General features: G+C 40.8%; 1 protein-coding gene across 7 annotated transcripts in view; it reads left to right on the forward strand.

Annotated features, from left to right (window-relative positions):
- LOC106085461 (spectrin alpha chain, non-erythrocytic 1) overlaps window positions 1–17,523 on the forward strand; it is a 262,696-nt gene that overhangs the window by 177,755 nt on the left and 67,418 nt on the right. For 2 of the 7 annotated variants that reach the window (XM_013249712.2, XM_013249714.2), the window contains exon 1: window positions 10,063–10,297. The exons of 3 other annotated variants lie outside the window; for them this stretch is intronic. In XM_013249712.2, the coding sequence (XP_013105166.2) occupies window positions 10,228–10,297 (70 nt within the window). In that variant the 5' untranslated portion in view covers window positions 10,063–10,227. Of the gene's footprint in view, window positions 1–10,062; window positions 10,298–17,523 lie in introns of those variants that run through there. 2 more of the 7 variants (XM_013249713.2, XM_013249715.2) reach the window with 1 other exon arrangement.

A 17,523-nucleotide genomic window follows, 5' to 3' on the forward strand; every position in this document is an offset into this window, starting at 1 on the left:
GTTGATGCTCGGCGAATGGAAATTCTCCTACGAGGCTCGGGAGGAGTAATGCCTCAAGCGTCTTAGCCACTGGTGAGAGAAGGGAGATCGGTCTGTACGACTCCCCCAAACTCGGGTCTTTACCAGGCTTCAGTAGCGGGATCACTCTGCCCATTTTCCAGACATCGGGAACTATAAGAGTGTTCAATGACAGGTTAAGGACAGTGGTAAGGTACTCAACTCCAGGTAAATCCAGATTCTTCAGCATCAATGTAGAGATTCCGTCGGGGCCCAACGCCTTGGAAGATTTGGCGCCACGGATGACATTCGTAACTTCGCCCACGGTAAATTGTGATGGCTGTTCATCGGCTCGGAGACCACGAATACGGCGAATGGCTCTCCTCCTTGCCCTGTCTCTCTCGGGATGCACGATAAATTGACGGTTGAACAACCTGGCGCATCTCTTCGGATCAGTCACGGTTAACTCGCCAAAAGTGACTGAGGTCCTGTCGTCCCGTCTACCGGGGTTCGAGAGAGACTTAACAGTGGCCCACAATTTGCCTGCACCGGTGCCTAAGTTACATTGCTCCAAGTGTTCCAGCCACAAATTCCGCTTATGTTCGTTGACTACCCTGTTTATTTCTATTCTATTATTTCACATCAGAGGGGGGTGGCAGTTCATTGAAGCGGCGATTGGTATACTCTCTGAAGCCAGTCCAATTGGCCTTCTTATAGTTGATGAACGTTCGGCGCTCAGAGGTTATGAAGTCGGGTGGTCGGTCGATGGTGAGGATTATGGGGAGGTGGTCTGACCCCAAAGAGATGACGGCTTGCCAGGATACGTCACTCAGGAGATCAGGGGATGCGATTGAGATGTCTGGCGAGCTGCTGCACCTCCTCGTAATCCTAGTGGGGGCATCCTCATTCACCGTGCAAAACGTGGAGCTATCTATCTGCTCTGCCAAAGCTATGCCACGCTGGTCGTTGCCTAGGGGAGAATGCCATGACGAGTGATGTGCATTGAAATCCCCCAGAACCAGACGACTATGGCCAGATAGCAACCCACTTATGTCGGGGCTGTAGGCCTGGCCATTAATCGGGACACAGCTGCCAACCGGCGGTATATACACGTTGTATATCTCTATCTCGGCAGTACCAGACTTGACTGCTACCCCCATACATTCCATGTATGGGTCACTAGCGTCAAGCGCAGGCGAGATAGGTCTATACTGCACGGAATGGTGTATAACGAAGGCCAATCCCCCACCTCCATTCCTTGAGCGATCCTTACGTAGCACATTGTAGCCGTGACAACTGTGCAAGCTGCAGGTGTTAGTCAGCTTTGTCTCCTGGATCGCTGCGACCGATATGCTCTTCCGACTCATAAAATCCACAGTCTCATCAATCTTGCCTCGCAGTCCATTGCAGTTTAACTGCAGGAACGATACATTTCCCGACACTGGCCTGGCAATAGTAGGGCTAGGGTGCTGTCTTTGCATAAATTGCCGTACGGGAGAGGTCGGGGGGGTCACATAGTCCGACGACGAGGACGCCGAAGGCGACGACGGCGACGCTTGTGACCCACTGCTGGCTGAGTTCGCACAGCACCTAGCGACATAGCCAGTATGACTATACTCCCGTAGCGAAGTTAGGCCAGAGCAAGAACGGAAATGTACCCACTCCAAGCACCTGTTACACCTCACCGACACTGACCGATGATGAAGGCGGTTCTGGCAAATGGAACAGAACCAGGGTCCGGGGTTCTTTTCAATCCCGGCACGGACCAAAAGCATACGGAGAAGGCACTCCGGGATGTGCCTCTCCCATGACGAAACAACATCCGGTCTTGGTGCCAGGTAATCTGAGACCTTCTTTAGCCTACCCTACTACACTATAGTATCTACAATGGTTTGCTCAAGACCTCTTCTTCGAACAGTAAAGATGGATGCAGACCTCTAGTGAGAATATGTACTAGGCAATAGAATGGCGATAATTGTTGAAAATTCTAAGGTTCAAGATTAAGACACTTTTAGCCTCAACTGTGTAATCCCCTGGGGCTATTCTCATAAGTAGTGTTATTTTATACCCACAACCCCAGGATGGGAGTACCAATGGACATTCCGCTTGTAAAACCTAGAAATATTGATATACGACCCCATAGAGTATATACATTCTTCATCGTCTTGACATTCTAAGTCGATCTAGCCATGTCCGTCCGTCCGTCTGTGAAAATCACGATAGGAAATTTTGCAGAGATACTTCTTATTGAAGTAGGTCATTAGGGATTGCAGATGGGCCATGTCGACTCAGATTTGGATATAGCTCCCATATAAAATTGTTCTTCGATTAGATTTTTTGAGACCCTGGAAGCTACAATTATTTTCCGATTAAACTGAAACTCTGAACATAGTGTTCTGTTACGACTTTCAAGATACAAAGTTTGATTCAAACCGGTGCGTAATCATATATAGCTCCTTTTTAAATCGATCTCCTGTTTTGAAATCTTGAGCCGCTTGAAACCTCAATTGTTTTTCAATTTTGTATGTAGTATCTTGTGAAATCTTTCAGCAATCTTAACAAGCATGGCTCGAATCGATTTGATTTGACATTTTGAAATCTTGAGCCTCTAGAAACCGCAATTTTTATTCGATTAAGCTAAATTTTTTACTTATATTCTCTTATGACTTCCCATAATCGTGACAAGTATGGTTCAAAATTGGCCAATAACTTGAAATAGCTCCCATCACCATCTTAGTCAGGGGAGCCCGAGGGGATCGGGCCCCTTCGAAATAATTTTTTCTACGACTTAATTTCAGTAGTTTTTTCGATTTGGAGTTAGAGTGAGTTGGACCTCCCGAAATGAAATCCTGGCTCCCATATAAACCGATCTCCCGATTTGATATCTAGAGCCCCTAGAAGCCGCAATTGTTGTCCGATTTGGCTGAAATTTGGCACGTAGTATTTTGCTATGATTTCCAACATTTACGGTAACCATTGTCCAAATCTCGCGATTTCGTTTCGCAGAGATTTGGGATGTATGATTTAACTATGCCCCTCCACTAAGTTTATTTTGAGTAGACTTTTAGCAGAATCTATGGTGGTATGTTCTCAAGAATGGGCCCGGTCAAACTCAACACTCTTTTACTTGTTTATTATACCCTCCACCGTAGGGTGGTCGTATACTAATTTTGTCATTCTATTAGTAACTCATCAAAATATTGATTTGAAACCTAACAAAGCATTTGTATATTCTTGAAATTCTTTATCGATAGAGCCATAAAACGTTTGGAATGTCTTTGTGACAAACGAATGTGTTTTATTGGAAACGTGATTTTTTATAGTAACTGTGCAACATTTCCCACCACTGTTGAACGTTAGTTGTTAATTTACCAAATTTTTCTGTAGAACTCACATCGGTTATGGTATCACCTTTAGGAACTTCGTCTGTTGTAATGGATGGGTCTTTTAGGCGAAAATTCCAAACTTATTTTCAAAAGATGGTTACAGCAAAAGATGGCTGGCTGCAGGAAACGATGATTCGTTTGGTTTGTTTATATCTTGTGTCTCTTCCATTGGGCAGAGAATGTAGCTCAGCACTCAGTAAAGCTTTATCAGTCAGGAGTCAGTATTTGTAAAATTTTTACTTTTCTTTGATTTCTTTAATAGTAAAAATTTTACAAATTGTCACTTTCTACGCATGATGGTGATCCTACCAATACTGACTCCTGGCAGACAAAGCTTTGCTGAGTGAAAAAACCAAAAATATGTCAAGCCACACTCTATGCCAAATGGAAGAGGCACAAGATATAAACAAACCAAACGAATCATTGTTTCGTGTAACAAATCATATTTTGCTGTAAACGAAACATTTTTGGCTGAAAATAAGTTTGAAATTTTCGCATAAAAGACCCATCCTTTACAACAGACGAAGTACCTAAAAGTGATACCATAATCGTAGTGACTTTTGCATCAAAATTTGGCAAAATAACGACCAACGTTTAACAGTGGTGCGAAATGTTGCACAATTACCAGAAAAAAAAAATAAATTTTCCATAAAACACATTCATTTGTTGCTCAATCGATAACGAATGTCAAGAAGATCAAGAAAATTCATGTGCTTTGTTATGTTTCAAATCAATATTTTGATGAGTTACGAACGAAATGACGAAATTAGTAGGCGAACCACCCACATTGTATTTGTCAGAAAGTCTTGCAGTTTTATCTTGCACAAAGTCCCAATGTTTTGCATAAAAAAAGTTTACTTGTCGAATAGTTCAATTGTAGCTGAAGTATTTTTTTGCGTGTAAAGCAAGCTAACTTCTGAAGTAATAAAAATAGGCACTTGAAATGTTTCATAAATAATTATTACAGTAGATAACGGATATAAGCACTTCGTGTAAAAAAACGATTTTAAGAAAAATTTTCAAAACACTATATCTTTTTTTAGATCCTTCATTGCAAAACGATTTGATATAAGAAACAACTCTTATAAGAAACAACGTATACAAGAAATATTTTTTAAGCACCGAAGCTGAAAACTCGTCTTCGAAAATTTTTCTATAAAACATTTCAATTATGAGACATGTGTATAAAGGCGTCTGGACATATAGTTTGACAACAATTCCATATGCAGGCCAAAAGTGAGTTGTCATGTGGATATTGAACGTGGTGTTGTTACGACTTCCAACAATAGTGCCAAATATGGTAAAAACCGGTGATAAACCTGATATAACTCCCGATTTCACTTCTTGAGAGAGCGCTTTTACTTACCGATTTAGCTGAAATTTTGCATTCAGTGATTACCGCTTTTATAAATCGATCTCTTTCATATCATATTTTTTTTTGGGCCTCTAGAGGACGCAAATATTATGGCGTTTGGCTGAATCTTGACACATGATATTTTGGTACGGCTTCTACCCGCCATGGCAAGTACTATGCATATTAGTCCATAACTTGACATAGCTCCCATTGAGAAAGTCATTCAAAGAACTTGTCAAATGAGATCCAGGGTATATAAGATTCGGTCCGGTCGAACATAGCGCGCTTTTACTTGTTTAATATATACTGTACATATAAGGTTCTAAACAATGCAGAGGCTTCAGCTCATACATCAAATGATATATTTAGAATATTTTAATAAGTGTTATGAGGTTCATTAGTGAATTTTATGACCATTATCTATGGCTCTTTCTTTCTAACAGGTGAAAACAACTTTTTTCTATTTATTTATTTTTGCTGCTGCTTGGCAAAAAATTGTTTGTGTAGCTGATACCTTAAACACTTGTTTTCGGCATGCGAAATAAGGTTACCTACAAACTCATTCAAAAAAAAAAAAAAAATGTTCCTAATATCCGCCTGCCACCCTTCGTTTTTCAATATGGTTAATTTAACCATTGTTTTAAATATTTAAATATAAATATTTGAATAACACCATCGGAGGATTTAGACTTGTTGATGAGATCATTAATCACGAGTGTTAGTTCTAAAGCTGGTTGTCGCACAATGGGGCATGGTAAAACCTTTCGCTATAGTTCAAAATGCTACACTACGCTTCAAAAATTTCTGAATGGAGGTGGAGGCGCCATGGTAGCTGAGTAAGGTTAGGTTGACAAGAGGGCCATGCCACTATGGACATACACCTTAGCCAGTAATCGGCTTGTTATGCGCTCTAAATACTAAAAAGGAACCTCGAAAAAGAAAATCACGAATTCCATGCCAAATACAAAATTCCTAATAGTTTTCCATACCACGCCCCTAAGTTGGTTCATGTCTGGTATTGCCCCCACCTAGGTGCAGGTGTCTGATAGCCGTGAAAGCCGGACAATGACATAGGAAATCGTGCAACGTCTCATCGTCTTCCCCACATGCTCTACACATGGTATCACTTGCCGCACCGATTTGCATAATTAAGCTCGTAGTCCTATATGTCACGTTATGACACCAAAAGTTATACAGACCTCCTTCTTACTTCCTTTAAGTAAAAGCCTCGTCCACTCACGACCCAGATCACCGCATGGTATTTTTGCCGTTCTACCGACTGTTTCACTGTTCCACAGTGTTAAATGCGCGTTCTTCGCGCACGCCCTTAACTGGGACTGCATCGACCCAAGTTTGTCGACGGCAATTCTCTGGCCTTTACTGCAAAATCGTCTGCCCAACGTCTGCAAACGATGCGGATTGTACCATCCTCAGAGAAGGCGTTAATCTCCTTCTTACACTGCAAAACTGTTCGTGACCTTACCGTCATGCTTGTTATTGCCCTTATGGCAATTTTACTGTCCGTAAAGATGCTCACACTCGACGTCCTCGCGTAAGCACCATACCACCTCCGTGATCACCCGGATCTCCGCCTGCAGGCCCGTATTATGGTCAAGTAGTCTTAAACAAATCTCAGTCCTGTGTTCTCAATATAGACCCCAAGGCCCACTCTATCCTCTAGCTTTGATCCATCTGTGTAACATAATCTTCCAGATGGCAATACTACGGTTCTGTCAGTCCAAGACTGTCGCACTCGACATCAAGTGTCTTCTCAGGTATCCAATCGGAAACCTCTTAACTTCCTTCCAGGTTTCCTATTGTCGCCTCGATTAAACCACAATGGTATGAGCTGCTCCCATCCTCAATCCATTCTCTTATCGCCTTAAGTCTCATAGCCGCATTGGTTGCCTCACATTTAATCCATATGTCTATGGGTCGGACACTAGAATAGTCTCCAGTGCCCTAGTGGGCGTGGTCCTCATCGCTCCGCCTATGCCAAGACAACATGTTCTCTGAACCTGTTGTATAAGGACCATACTTGCACTTTTTCTCCATACCAGTCGACTGAACTACTGAGGCGTAGGCAAATATTGGTCTAATCACGCTTCTATAGAGCTTGTGAACTATCCTTGAATTAAGGCCCCTTTTTTGAGCCTACGGCCCATCTACATAGTGCCCAACATCTGTGAGCGTCAAATTGGCCCACCTTCGTGAACAGGCATATTTCTGTCTCCTCTGGGTTAACACTGAAACCCCTGGGTCTAGCAAAGTTATATGCCATATGCAAGACCCTTCTGCATAGCTGGTTCGGATCCTTAGCTCTTAGAAGTATTAAAACATCGTCTGCACGTGCCCTGTGCCACTTTCTACCTTATAATTATGCCCGATTTAGGGTGTTTTGGGGATTGGGGTGGTCGTCCAAACACTAAGCCCGGAAAATATATCAGCAACGTGCTCTATTCTCATATATCTATATATAATTTATTTGAACCCCATATTGCCATTGGCCTCAAAAAATTGACTTGGTGAGCAAATACGTCCTATTTGGGGTTGTTATGGTGGTGGGACGTCCCCTAGACAGTTGGTCCCTAATGTTGATAACATATACGTGGTCTACTCCCAAATACCTTTAATTTGAGCCCCATATTTCCATAGTCGGCAAACATGACCGGCTTGGGGGGTGTTCCACTTTAAAAACCCTCTTATTTGAGCTTTATATTGCAAAAGTCAGCAAATACTTCTCATTTGGGTGGTGTTGTGGGGGTGGTGTGGCCCCATAGACACTTTTCCTAAATATTGATATCAGATTCGTGCTTTACTCCCAAAGATCTTTCATTTGAGCCCCATATGGCTATGGTCGTAAATTTGTACCCTTTGGGGGAGGTTTTTGGGGAGAGGCTGCCCCCCAAACACTTGGTCCCATATTTGGATATCAGATTCTAATTCTACACTCAAATACCTTTTATTTAAGACCCATATTCCCATGGTCAGTAAATAAGTCCTGTTTGGGGGTGTTTCGGGGAAGGGTTCCACCCCCATAGAAACATGATCCCACATATGCATATTATATTCGAATTCTACTCGCAAATACCTTTCATTTGAGTCCCATATTGCCATGACCGGTATATGTCCGATTTAGGGGTGTTTTGGGGGTTGGGTGGTGTTATGGGGGTGGGGTGGCCCCGTAGACACTTTTCCCGAATATTGATATTAGATTCGTGCTTTACTCCCAAAGACCTTTCATTTGAGCCCCATGTGGCTATGGTCGTAAATTTGTCCCCTTTGGGGGAAGTTTTTGGGGAGAGGCGGCCCCCAAACACTCAGTCCCATACTTGGATATCAGATTCGTATTCTACATTCAAATACCTTTTATTTAAGTCCCATATTCCCATGGTCAGTTAATAAGTCCTGTTTGGGGGGTGTTTTGGGGAAGGGGTGGACCCCAGAAACGTGGTCCCACATTTGGATATCAGATTCGTATTCTACTCGCAAATACTTTCATTTGAGTCCTATATTGCCATGGTCGGTAAATATGTCCGATTAAGGGGTGTTTTGGGGCTTGGGGGGGTCCCCCTATCACTTGGCTCGACAATTGGATATCACATACGTTTTCTTATTCTAAATACCTTTCATTTGAGTCCCATATTGTCGTGATTCGTCTAAATATATGTTTGGTAGGTTTTAGAGTGTGGCAGCCCCCCTATGTACCCCATTCGAAATTTGGACACCAAATTTTTATTTTTAGGGTACTATATGAGAGCACACAAAATTTCGCTTAAATCGCACCACCCATCTCCGAGATCTGGCGTTACTGAAAATTAGGGTAAGGGGGAGGGTCCGCCCCCCTTCAGATATCAAAAACTGTAGTACCCTATTTTCACCACGGGATCATTATGCACCATCTGTGAAAATTTCAAGAAAATTGGTTCAGCCGTTTCTGAGTCTATAAGGAACACACAAACATACAAACAAACAAACAAACAAACCTACAAACAAACACAAATTGATTTTTATACAAAAGATTGGCTAATAGTTGAAACTTTGGAAAGAATTTTAAAAGCAATGTCACCACTTGATATTCAAAAATCACTGTCTACATGGTACCCTGGTTTCCTGTGGTATTCGTATACGGATCAGCAGCAGTCATCCCAAAAATTGGTGCTAGAAATCATGGGAAGAAGCGTTTGAAGTTTTACACAAATTTTCTATTAAAATATTCTCCGTGGCAAATTTTTATTTGCTACCACTTCTTTGCTGGGACAACTAATTTTAATTTATTTTGCATTATATCTATATTGAAGCTTAAAAAATTAATGCTTTTCTCGCTACAATATTTATTTACTGTTTGTGGTCCTTGCGACTGACGGACATTTCCTGCAACATGACATTAGATTCTCCAAAATGTTTGCCTATGCCAAACCACATACAGGGTGGCTGATGAATATTGCTACAATGATGAATATTGCTACATTTTTTTTTCGGTGTATGGAATACATTTTTCTTTTATTCATGTTAAATTAAATTATTAAATTAATTATTAAATTATTATTAATTAAATTAATTAATTAATTAATTAAATTAATTATTAAATTATTATTATTAAATAGAAAAAAAGTTATTACATTTTTTTTTGGTAGCGGCTTTCATCAGCCACCCTGTAGAAAAAAGTAAACTTTGTTTTCACTTCTCTGATGAAGCCAGCTTGCCAGCCGGCTGATAAGATAAGAAAAGTCGTTAAAGTCCCATAAGATAGTGGGCCACACATTGTTTGTGTTTGTGTTGGAGGCTATTTATCAATAACAAATTGTTATGTGATAAAATACCAACTCCATAGAACGCTGCCCCAGCCGCCTGTCATCCATCCGCAAGTACGGAGGGTGGTGGCATTTTAGAAAATTGCAAAAAGTGAACAACAGAAAAAATATTTGTTTTTCTTTTCTGTTTTGTTTTTTTTTATTATTTTATTTACTTTTTTTGTTTTTCGAAATACGAAAACGAGTTCGAGTTTCATTCGGATACGACATATGTTTAATACCTCCGCGCTATCTCATCGGTTTTGTTAATAGATAAGTTAAGGCTATCCGCCGAGGTGCCCCTTGCTCTGTGCGAGGGGCAACAAAAGCACAAAACCATTTAGAAGTTATCGCCTGCTCCCTTCTACTACTACTACTACTTCTTCTATCCACCCTATGCGAAAAAGCTTCGGTTAATAATTTTTCGAGAAAAAAAAACGAAAAAATAATTAAGATCGTCAGTGGTTAATCGGTGTACGGGCAGCAAAGAACGATTAGGGAAAATTAGCGAGATCGTACCGCAACTGGGCCAGTAAGGCAAAAAGTGAAATCCAAAAACCGAAAATCAAAATACAATCGAAGAAGCCTTAAATCACCACAACAAAAAGGCAAAAATCGACCGAATTCTTGCAGTGAAAACTACAAATGTCTTAAAAATTCTGTTCAAAAAGAGAAGAAGAAAAATTCATATTTAATAATGACTATGCGTTCAAACTTTTCCAAACATGAATACCGCCGTTATATTTCGTATGAGCGCCAATCACTGGGTACGTGCAAATATTCTACAATGACAAGTGTAGGGAGACCTGTAATTAATCTTCAAAAGAAACGAAAGTGCAGATTGAAATAAAAATCACTAAGCCATATCATTTGCGGTTAACAACATTTGTAATATTTTGCAACTTCTATCGGCAACAATGTTATTTAAAAAACGTAAAAATAAAAACAGTTCAAGAGTTACAACCCTTCATATCAAGAGTGGACTTTAGACTTAGCCTTAATGGTCGAAAGAAATAAAAATGTGAATTGCCTATATTATATCACAACTTATTATGTCACTGTTGTGATAAAAATTGCAGAATGCCAAAAAAATTAAACTTGTATTGGAATTTAATCATTAATAGTATTTTAAATAGATAAAGAAATTTATTAGAACGATGAAATTTTGAATTAAAATGGAGCAATTTCTTGTGTCAATTACCCTAAAGGGTGGTTGCTCGAACTAATGACTATTGGAATGTTATCAGAAAGGTGATATGTTTTCTATTAGTTGATGAAAGGAAGGCCATCTAACCATATTTGTGTCGAATGTCAGGAGGCTTCAAACAACTGCCGATTTAAAATTTCAGCGAAATCGGGTAATAAATGCAGCTGTTATGGACTAAAGACCCCAAATCTGCAGATTGGTATAACGACAACTAAAATTTTGAAGGCTGTAGCGTCATTACAACAGACGGACGAACAGTCAAACATAAACACAGACATCGTTAAATCGCCTTAGAAGTTTACGACGATCCGAGATATACATATATACTTTGTAGGGTCGGAAATGGATATTTCGATGTGTTGCAAACCGAATGACTAAATTAATATACCTCCCATGGTGGTGGGTATAAACATAATAACATCGACTCGAACACACTGCTGCTGTTGTTCGGTCATACAACTGCTAACTCCTTACCGGCATTTCAACCCATAAATCACACATTTGTGAATTTGATGTTTGTTCTTTCACTGTCATGACCATGTGACACACATTTTATGAATTGGATTTTCTTTCGTTTTTTTTTTGGAGTGTAAATTAAAAATAAATAAGTTGAGAAGGCCTTATCACATTTGATTTATTCAATTACATAAGAATTCAATTAATTTTAAGGGCATAATATTATTCTACAATACAAACCAAACTTCTGTCAAACTAGCAAAAATTAAAGTTTCTAGAAATCGAACAAAGTTTACATGGGAGCTATATCAGGTTATAGACCGATTTGGACCATACTCGACACAGTTGTTGAAAGTCGTAACAGAACACTATGTGCAAAATTTCAGCAAAATCGGACCAATATTGCGGGGCTCAATAAATCAAATCGGGAGATCGGTTTATCTAAATCTGAGGCTACATCAATATGAAGTATCTGTGCCACATTTCAAGCGGCTAGCTTTCGACCGCTATCGTGATTTCGACAGACGGACGGACGGACATGGCTAAATTGAGCCAGAACGTCGAGACGATAAAGAATATACATACATACTGGGGACTTAGACGAATATTTCGAGGTGTTACAAACGTAGTTACTAGATTAGTATACCCCCATCCTATGGTGGTGGGTATAAAAACTAATTTGGAATAAGAACAAAAATCCTACCACGCGCAGGTTTATATCTAGTATTGTGTCGCCACCTATGTATCGGTGTCTGTTAGCCGCGAAAGTCGGGTAATGACATAGGAAATGTTCCAACATCTCATCATCTTCTCCACATGCCCTACACATGCTAACACTTGCCGCACCGATTTTGCATATATTAGTTCGTGGTCCTATATGTCACGTTATGATATCGAAAGCTTTACTGACCTCCTTCTTGCTTCCTTTCAGTAATAGCCTCGTCTTCTCACGATCTGGATCCCCTCATAGGATTTTCGCCGTCCTACCGACCGTTTCGCTGTTCCACAATGTTGCCTGCGCATTCGTCGCCCACTCCTTTATCTCGGACTGCGTCGACCCGAAAGCCTTCGGGTTAACCAAATTTATTGACGGCAGTTCACTGGCCTTCACCGCCAAATCGTCTGCCCTTTCATTTCCCCTTACTCCGTTATGGCCCGGCACCGAAAAGATGCGGATTTTGCCATCCTCAGAGAAGGAGTTAATCCCCTTCTTCTTACACTCCAAGACTGTTCCTGACCTTACCGTTCTGGTTGTCATTGCCCTTATGGCCAGTTTTCTATCCATAAAGATGTTCACACTCGAGGTCCTCGTGTTAACAACACACCGACTCACACATTCCGTGATCGCCCGGATCTCTGCCTGCAGGATCATATTATGGTCAGACAGTCGAAAACAGATTTCAGTCCCCTGGTACTAAATGTAAACCCTCCAGGCCCATTCTGTCCTCTAGCTTTGATCATTCTGCATAGCAGGATCTGCCAGATGGCAATACTAGGGTTCCCTCAATCCAAGACTGTGCCTCTGGCAGCAGTGTCTCGTACTCGCTCTCAAGTATCATCTCAGGTATCCGATCGGAAACCTCTTCTAATACATCCGGGTTTTCCATCGTTGCCTCGATTATACCACTATGGTATGATCTGCCCCTACCCTCTATCTATTCTCCCATCCTAACGTTGCACTTATTCTCCTTCACAGTCCACCAAACCACTGAGGCGTAACTAAGTATTGGTCTAAACACGCTCTTGTATAGTCTGTGGACTATCTTCTGATTCAGGCCCCATTTTGAGCCTACGGTCCTTCTACATAGTCTCCAACATCTGCGAGCCTTCTCGGTACGCTCCTAAATATGACACTTCCAATTCAGTTTCCTGTCCAAGATCACTCCTAAGTATTTGAGCTTGTCAGATATCGAAATCATTCTATTAAGGAAACGTGGTGCGTCAAATTGTCCCACCTTCGTCATTCTCGTCCCACCCACCTTCGTCATTCGTCATTCTCGTGAACAGGCAGATTTCAGTCTTCTCTGGGTAAACATTGAGACCCCTGGGTCTGGCCCAGTCGTATCCCATCTGCAAGACCCTTTCACCCCTTCTGCAAAGCTGATTCGGATCCTTACCTCTTAGAAGTATTATAACATCGGCAGCATAGCAGTCTTGGACCCGAAGTGCTTCATGACTTTAGTCTTAGCCAAACTTGTCGCGGAGACTTAATCACTGCCTACCACAAGGAGTATTGCTTCCCTAAAAATCCCAACATGTGTCGCAAATTTGCTGTCCCGTTGCCTCCGTGAGCTGGGATATGTCCATCTTTCACACCAGTTCGAGCTCCAACGGTATCAATACATTCTGCTGGCGCAAAATCCGCTCGGTAACCAGATCTTCCCCTTGATACCGATGATCTGGTGGAATCCTACCGGATGCACTGCCGACATTGATGATTGCATAAATTTGCTCATCTCTGTTGTGCTTCCTTACCACTTTGTCTTAACAGGGTGGCTCCTTATCCTTTTCAGCGACCATCCTCCCTTTTCGTGGTGGCTGTGTCGTCCTTTTGGAAGTCACAGTCCTCATGAAGACTCAGGGGCCGTACGCGCTCCGATTTTTTTCTCCCTCCGCAGGACACTATCTGGAATCTCCATTGCAGGAGGGCTGGCTTGGTTTTCCCAGAGTACTTGAAAGCGGGGAGCTCTTTTTATACCCTCCACCATAGCAAGGGGAATACTAATTTCGTCATTCCGTCTGTTATACCTCAAAATATTTGTCTTGGAACCCAAGAAGTATATATCGTCTTGATCGTCATAACATTTTAAGTCGATCTAGCTATATCCGTCCGTCTGCCCAAAGCACGCTATTTTTTGAAGGAGTAGAGCTAGGCGCTTGAAATTTTGCATAATTTCTTTTTATTAATGTGGGTCGATTGGGTAAATGGGCCAAATCGGTCCACGTTTAGATATAGCTCTCATATAAACCGATCTCCCGAATATACTTCTTGAGCAATTCTTATCCGATTTGGCAGAAATTTTGCACGATGACTTTTCTTTTGACTTCCAATTGGTGTACCAAGTACGATTCTAATCAAAACCTGATATAGCTCCCATTGAAATCGATCTTCCTAACATACTTCTTGAGCATGTAGAGGACGCAATTCTTATCCTGAAATATTGCACGACGACCTTTCCTATGACCTCCTTTCCTATGATGTACCGAATATGGTTCTAATCGGTCTAAATATAGCTCGCATATAAACCGACTTCTCGAATATAGTTCTTGAGCCACTAGAGGGCGCAATTCTTATGCGATTTGCTACAATTTTGCACGAGAACTTCTCCTATGACCTCCAACATATGTACCGAGTACTTACATGTAAACCGATCCCCCGAATATACTTCTTGAGCCACCAAACGTCGCAATTCTTATCCAAGCACATACAAAATCCATGAGGATTTCTTGTTATTATCCTTTTTTAGGATGGAAGCCACCGCAGCTCAGAGGTTAGCATGACCGCCTATGACGCTGAACGCCTGCATTCAATCCTGGCAAGACCATCAAAAAAATTTTCAGCGGTGGTTTTTCCCTCCTAATGCTGGCAACATTTGTGAGTTACTATGCCATGTAAAACTTCTCTCCAAAGAGGTGTCGCACTGCGTCACGCCGTTCGGACTCGGCTATAAAAAGGAGGACCCTTATCATTGAGCTTAAACTTGAATCGGACAGCACTCATTGATATGTGAGAAGTTTGCCCGGTTCCTGAGTGGAATGTACTTGATCCTTTTTTAGTTTCTGCCTATAAAGAGAAACCGTCCAAAGAACTTGACAAATGCGATCCATGGTGGAGGGTATATAAGATTCGTCCCAGCCAAATTTAGCACGTGTTTTTGTTCTTTTTTAGCACTTTACAAGTGTTCTGCTCTTCGGGAGATCTGATTTTCTGCGCAGTGTCTTCTTCGTCGTGCCCCGTATAGCTTTCTCGGTCTTCTTCTGAGCTTAGCGAAGCCACCGCTCACTTCTGTCGTAATCCCGCTGTCCTCATCTCTGCGATGACTGTTTCATTGACACTGTTGATGTCTGAATCGGAAACACCACCTTTACTTAAAGGCTGGGAATGAACTGTGCATCCCTCTGGTTATGCGCTTGAAGCATTACTGTCGACTACATGTGCCAAGGCACTCCTGTAGGAGGGGCGGACAACATACTACGGTCTGATGGCATCACCGCAGCTGAAGTCCATTTTGAGCCTAGCCCTAAAAGGCTTCAAAAATTTTTCGTAATAGTTAGCTATTCCGAGATACGGATATTTTTCTTCGAGAAGTGAAAGGAAAACACATCCGCTCCACTCATCGGTTACTTTATTATCAAAAGCCTGATATTACTCCCATATAAACCGATCTCCCGATTTAACATCTTGAACCCCTATAAGCCGCAATTGTTGTGCGATTGAGCTGAAATTTTGCACCTAATGTTCTGTTATTCCAACAATCGCGCCAAGTATAGTCCGAATTTGTCATGTCCGTGAAGATAAAGGTAACTTTAACTAGTAGAGACACAAACACATTCAATTAGCAGCTCTCTGTTACGAACTTAGCAGAGCTATGCTAACAGTTTAACAGAAAAGATCTAAAAATAAAATCGAGAAAAATAATGAAAAAATTAAGAAGAAACAACAAAAAGAGCACTAAACACTTCGAATTTTGTAAAAAATTTAGTAACAACGAAAAGAGCAAAAACTGGGAGGGATGTGGGGTACCCACTTATAGTGAAGGAAGCTCTCGATGCCTACACTCCTTAATCAAAAAGCAGTATCCAAAAAGACCACAGTATATGAGATATTCTTAACGTTAAGAAGTTATGTATAGCAAAACTATTTGCCGTTTTGCTGCACAACAAGATCATACGATACGCACAACGTCGTGATATGACCACACTTCACTAAATCGAAAACTTCGCATGTTATCTGAACGCCCACCATTGTACTGCTAAAGCCACAAATGTTTGCTCCACAAATTATTCAATTTCATTTTAATTAGCTAACTTTTATTATCGCCTCCATTTACTACCCAAAGCGCCGTGGTATTTGTTTACTTTGCTACTTCAAAAAAAGTTTTATTTTTGTTGAAGCTTTCGATATTCTCTCACAAAGTTGTTCTTGAAAGAAATACAGAAAGAAAAATAAAAATGTAGAGCACATTCAAGGTTACGACTAACACCCGAAATTTACATAATACGAGTATGTATGTAATATTTTGGTTCAGGGTACACTACGAAATTATCTACAAATATATTTACATGCATTTCATTGAAATATGTTCACACGTACACACAAATGTATGCATTGCATACACATTTTCAGTTAGGCAATTCAAAAGCCACGATTAAGCTTAAAACCGGAAACAAGTTTCAAAATCGCAACAAGATCACATTTAGGCATTGCGAGTAAATATGAATTTGGTAGGGAAAACATTTCAAGCATAATAATAAAAAGACGTATTGCTTTGGATTTTTAAGCGTCTATATAAAATTTCAAATTTATTTTTCATCCGAAACAACTCATGTGTATTTCGGTTCCTAGATTTCTTGCTCAGATGAAATGATCAAATTTGAATTTCTAACATTTAGGGTGAAGATTTCAGGATTTCCCTATTAAAATCAGATTTATTTTTGGTATGAATAAAAGCTGAGAAATACGCCAAGAAAACATGCTCGTAACGTTTATATTTTTTTCCGTTACTTCATCTCAGAACTTCTGATATGTGTTTTGAACAAATCCATTCTTAACATAACGAAAAGGGTGAATTTTTGACTGGCTACTTTTGCTTAGGTCCATAAACTTGAAAAGTAGCCGATATAAAGGTAAACATTTCAGCTCAAGAAGTCAAATCTTGAGTTGTAGTTTGTATAAATAAACAAGTCCCAATTTGACTCATTTACAACCCGTCATATTTACAACTCGTCGTAAAATTCTAAAAAGATTTGAAGATGTCCGTATGTCTGTCCGTCCGTGTGTCCATCAGTTGTAATCACTCCACAGTCTTTACAAATTGAGGAGGTTTGCGGAGGTTTGCATGTTCGCCTATGACGCTGAACGCTTGATTTCGAGTCTTGGCGAGAACATCAGAAAACAATTTTGAAGTTTGTCCCAGTTCTTTAATGGAATGTTCATGGGCAAATTTGCATTTGTACTACTAAAGACCTTTATCGGAGACCTATGTTGTCTCCAACTGGGCACATATCCTTTTGGTGTTTTTTAAGTTTGCGGTCCCAAACATTTGGCCGAAATGTCGATATCTCATTCCCACCCTGTTCTGATAGACCTTTTATGTGTACTGGCCATTT

This window comes from Stomoxys calcitrans, chromosome 1, assembly GCF_963082655.1.
Source record: "Stomoxys calcitrans chromosome 1, idStoCalc2.1, whole genome shotgun sequence".
NCBI classification, from domain to species: domain Eukaryota; kingdom Metazoa; phylum Arthropoda; class Insecta; order Diptera; family Muscidae; genus Stomoxys; species Stomoxys calcitrans.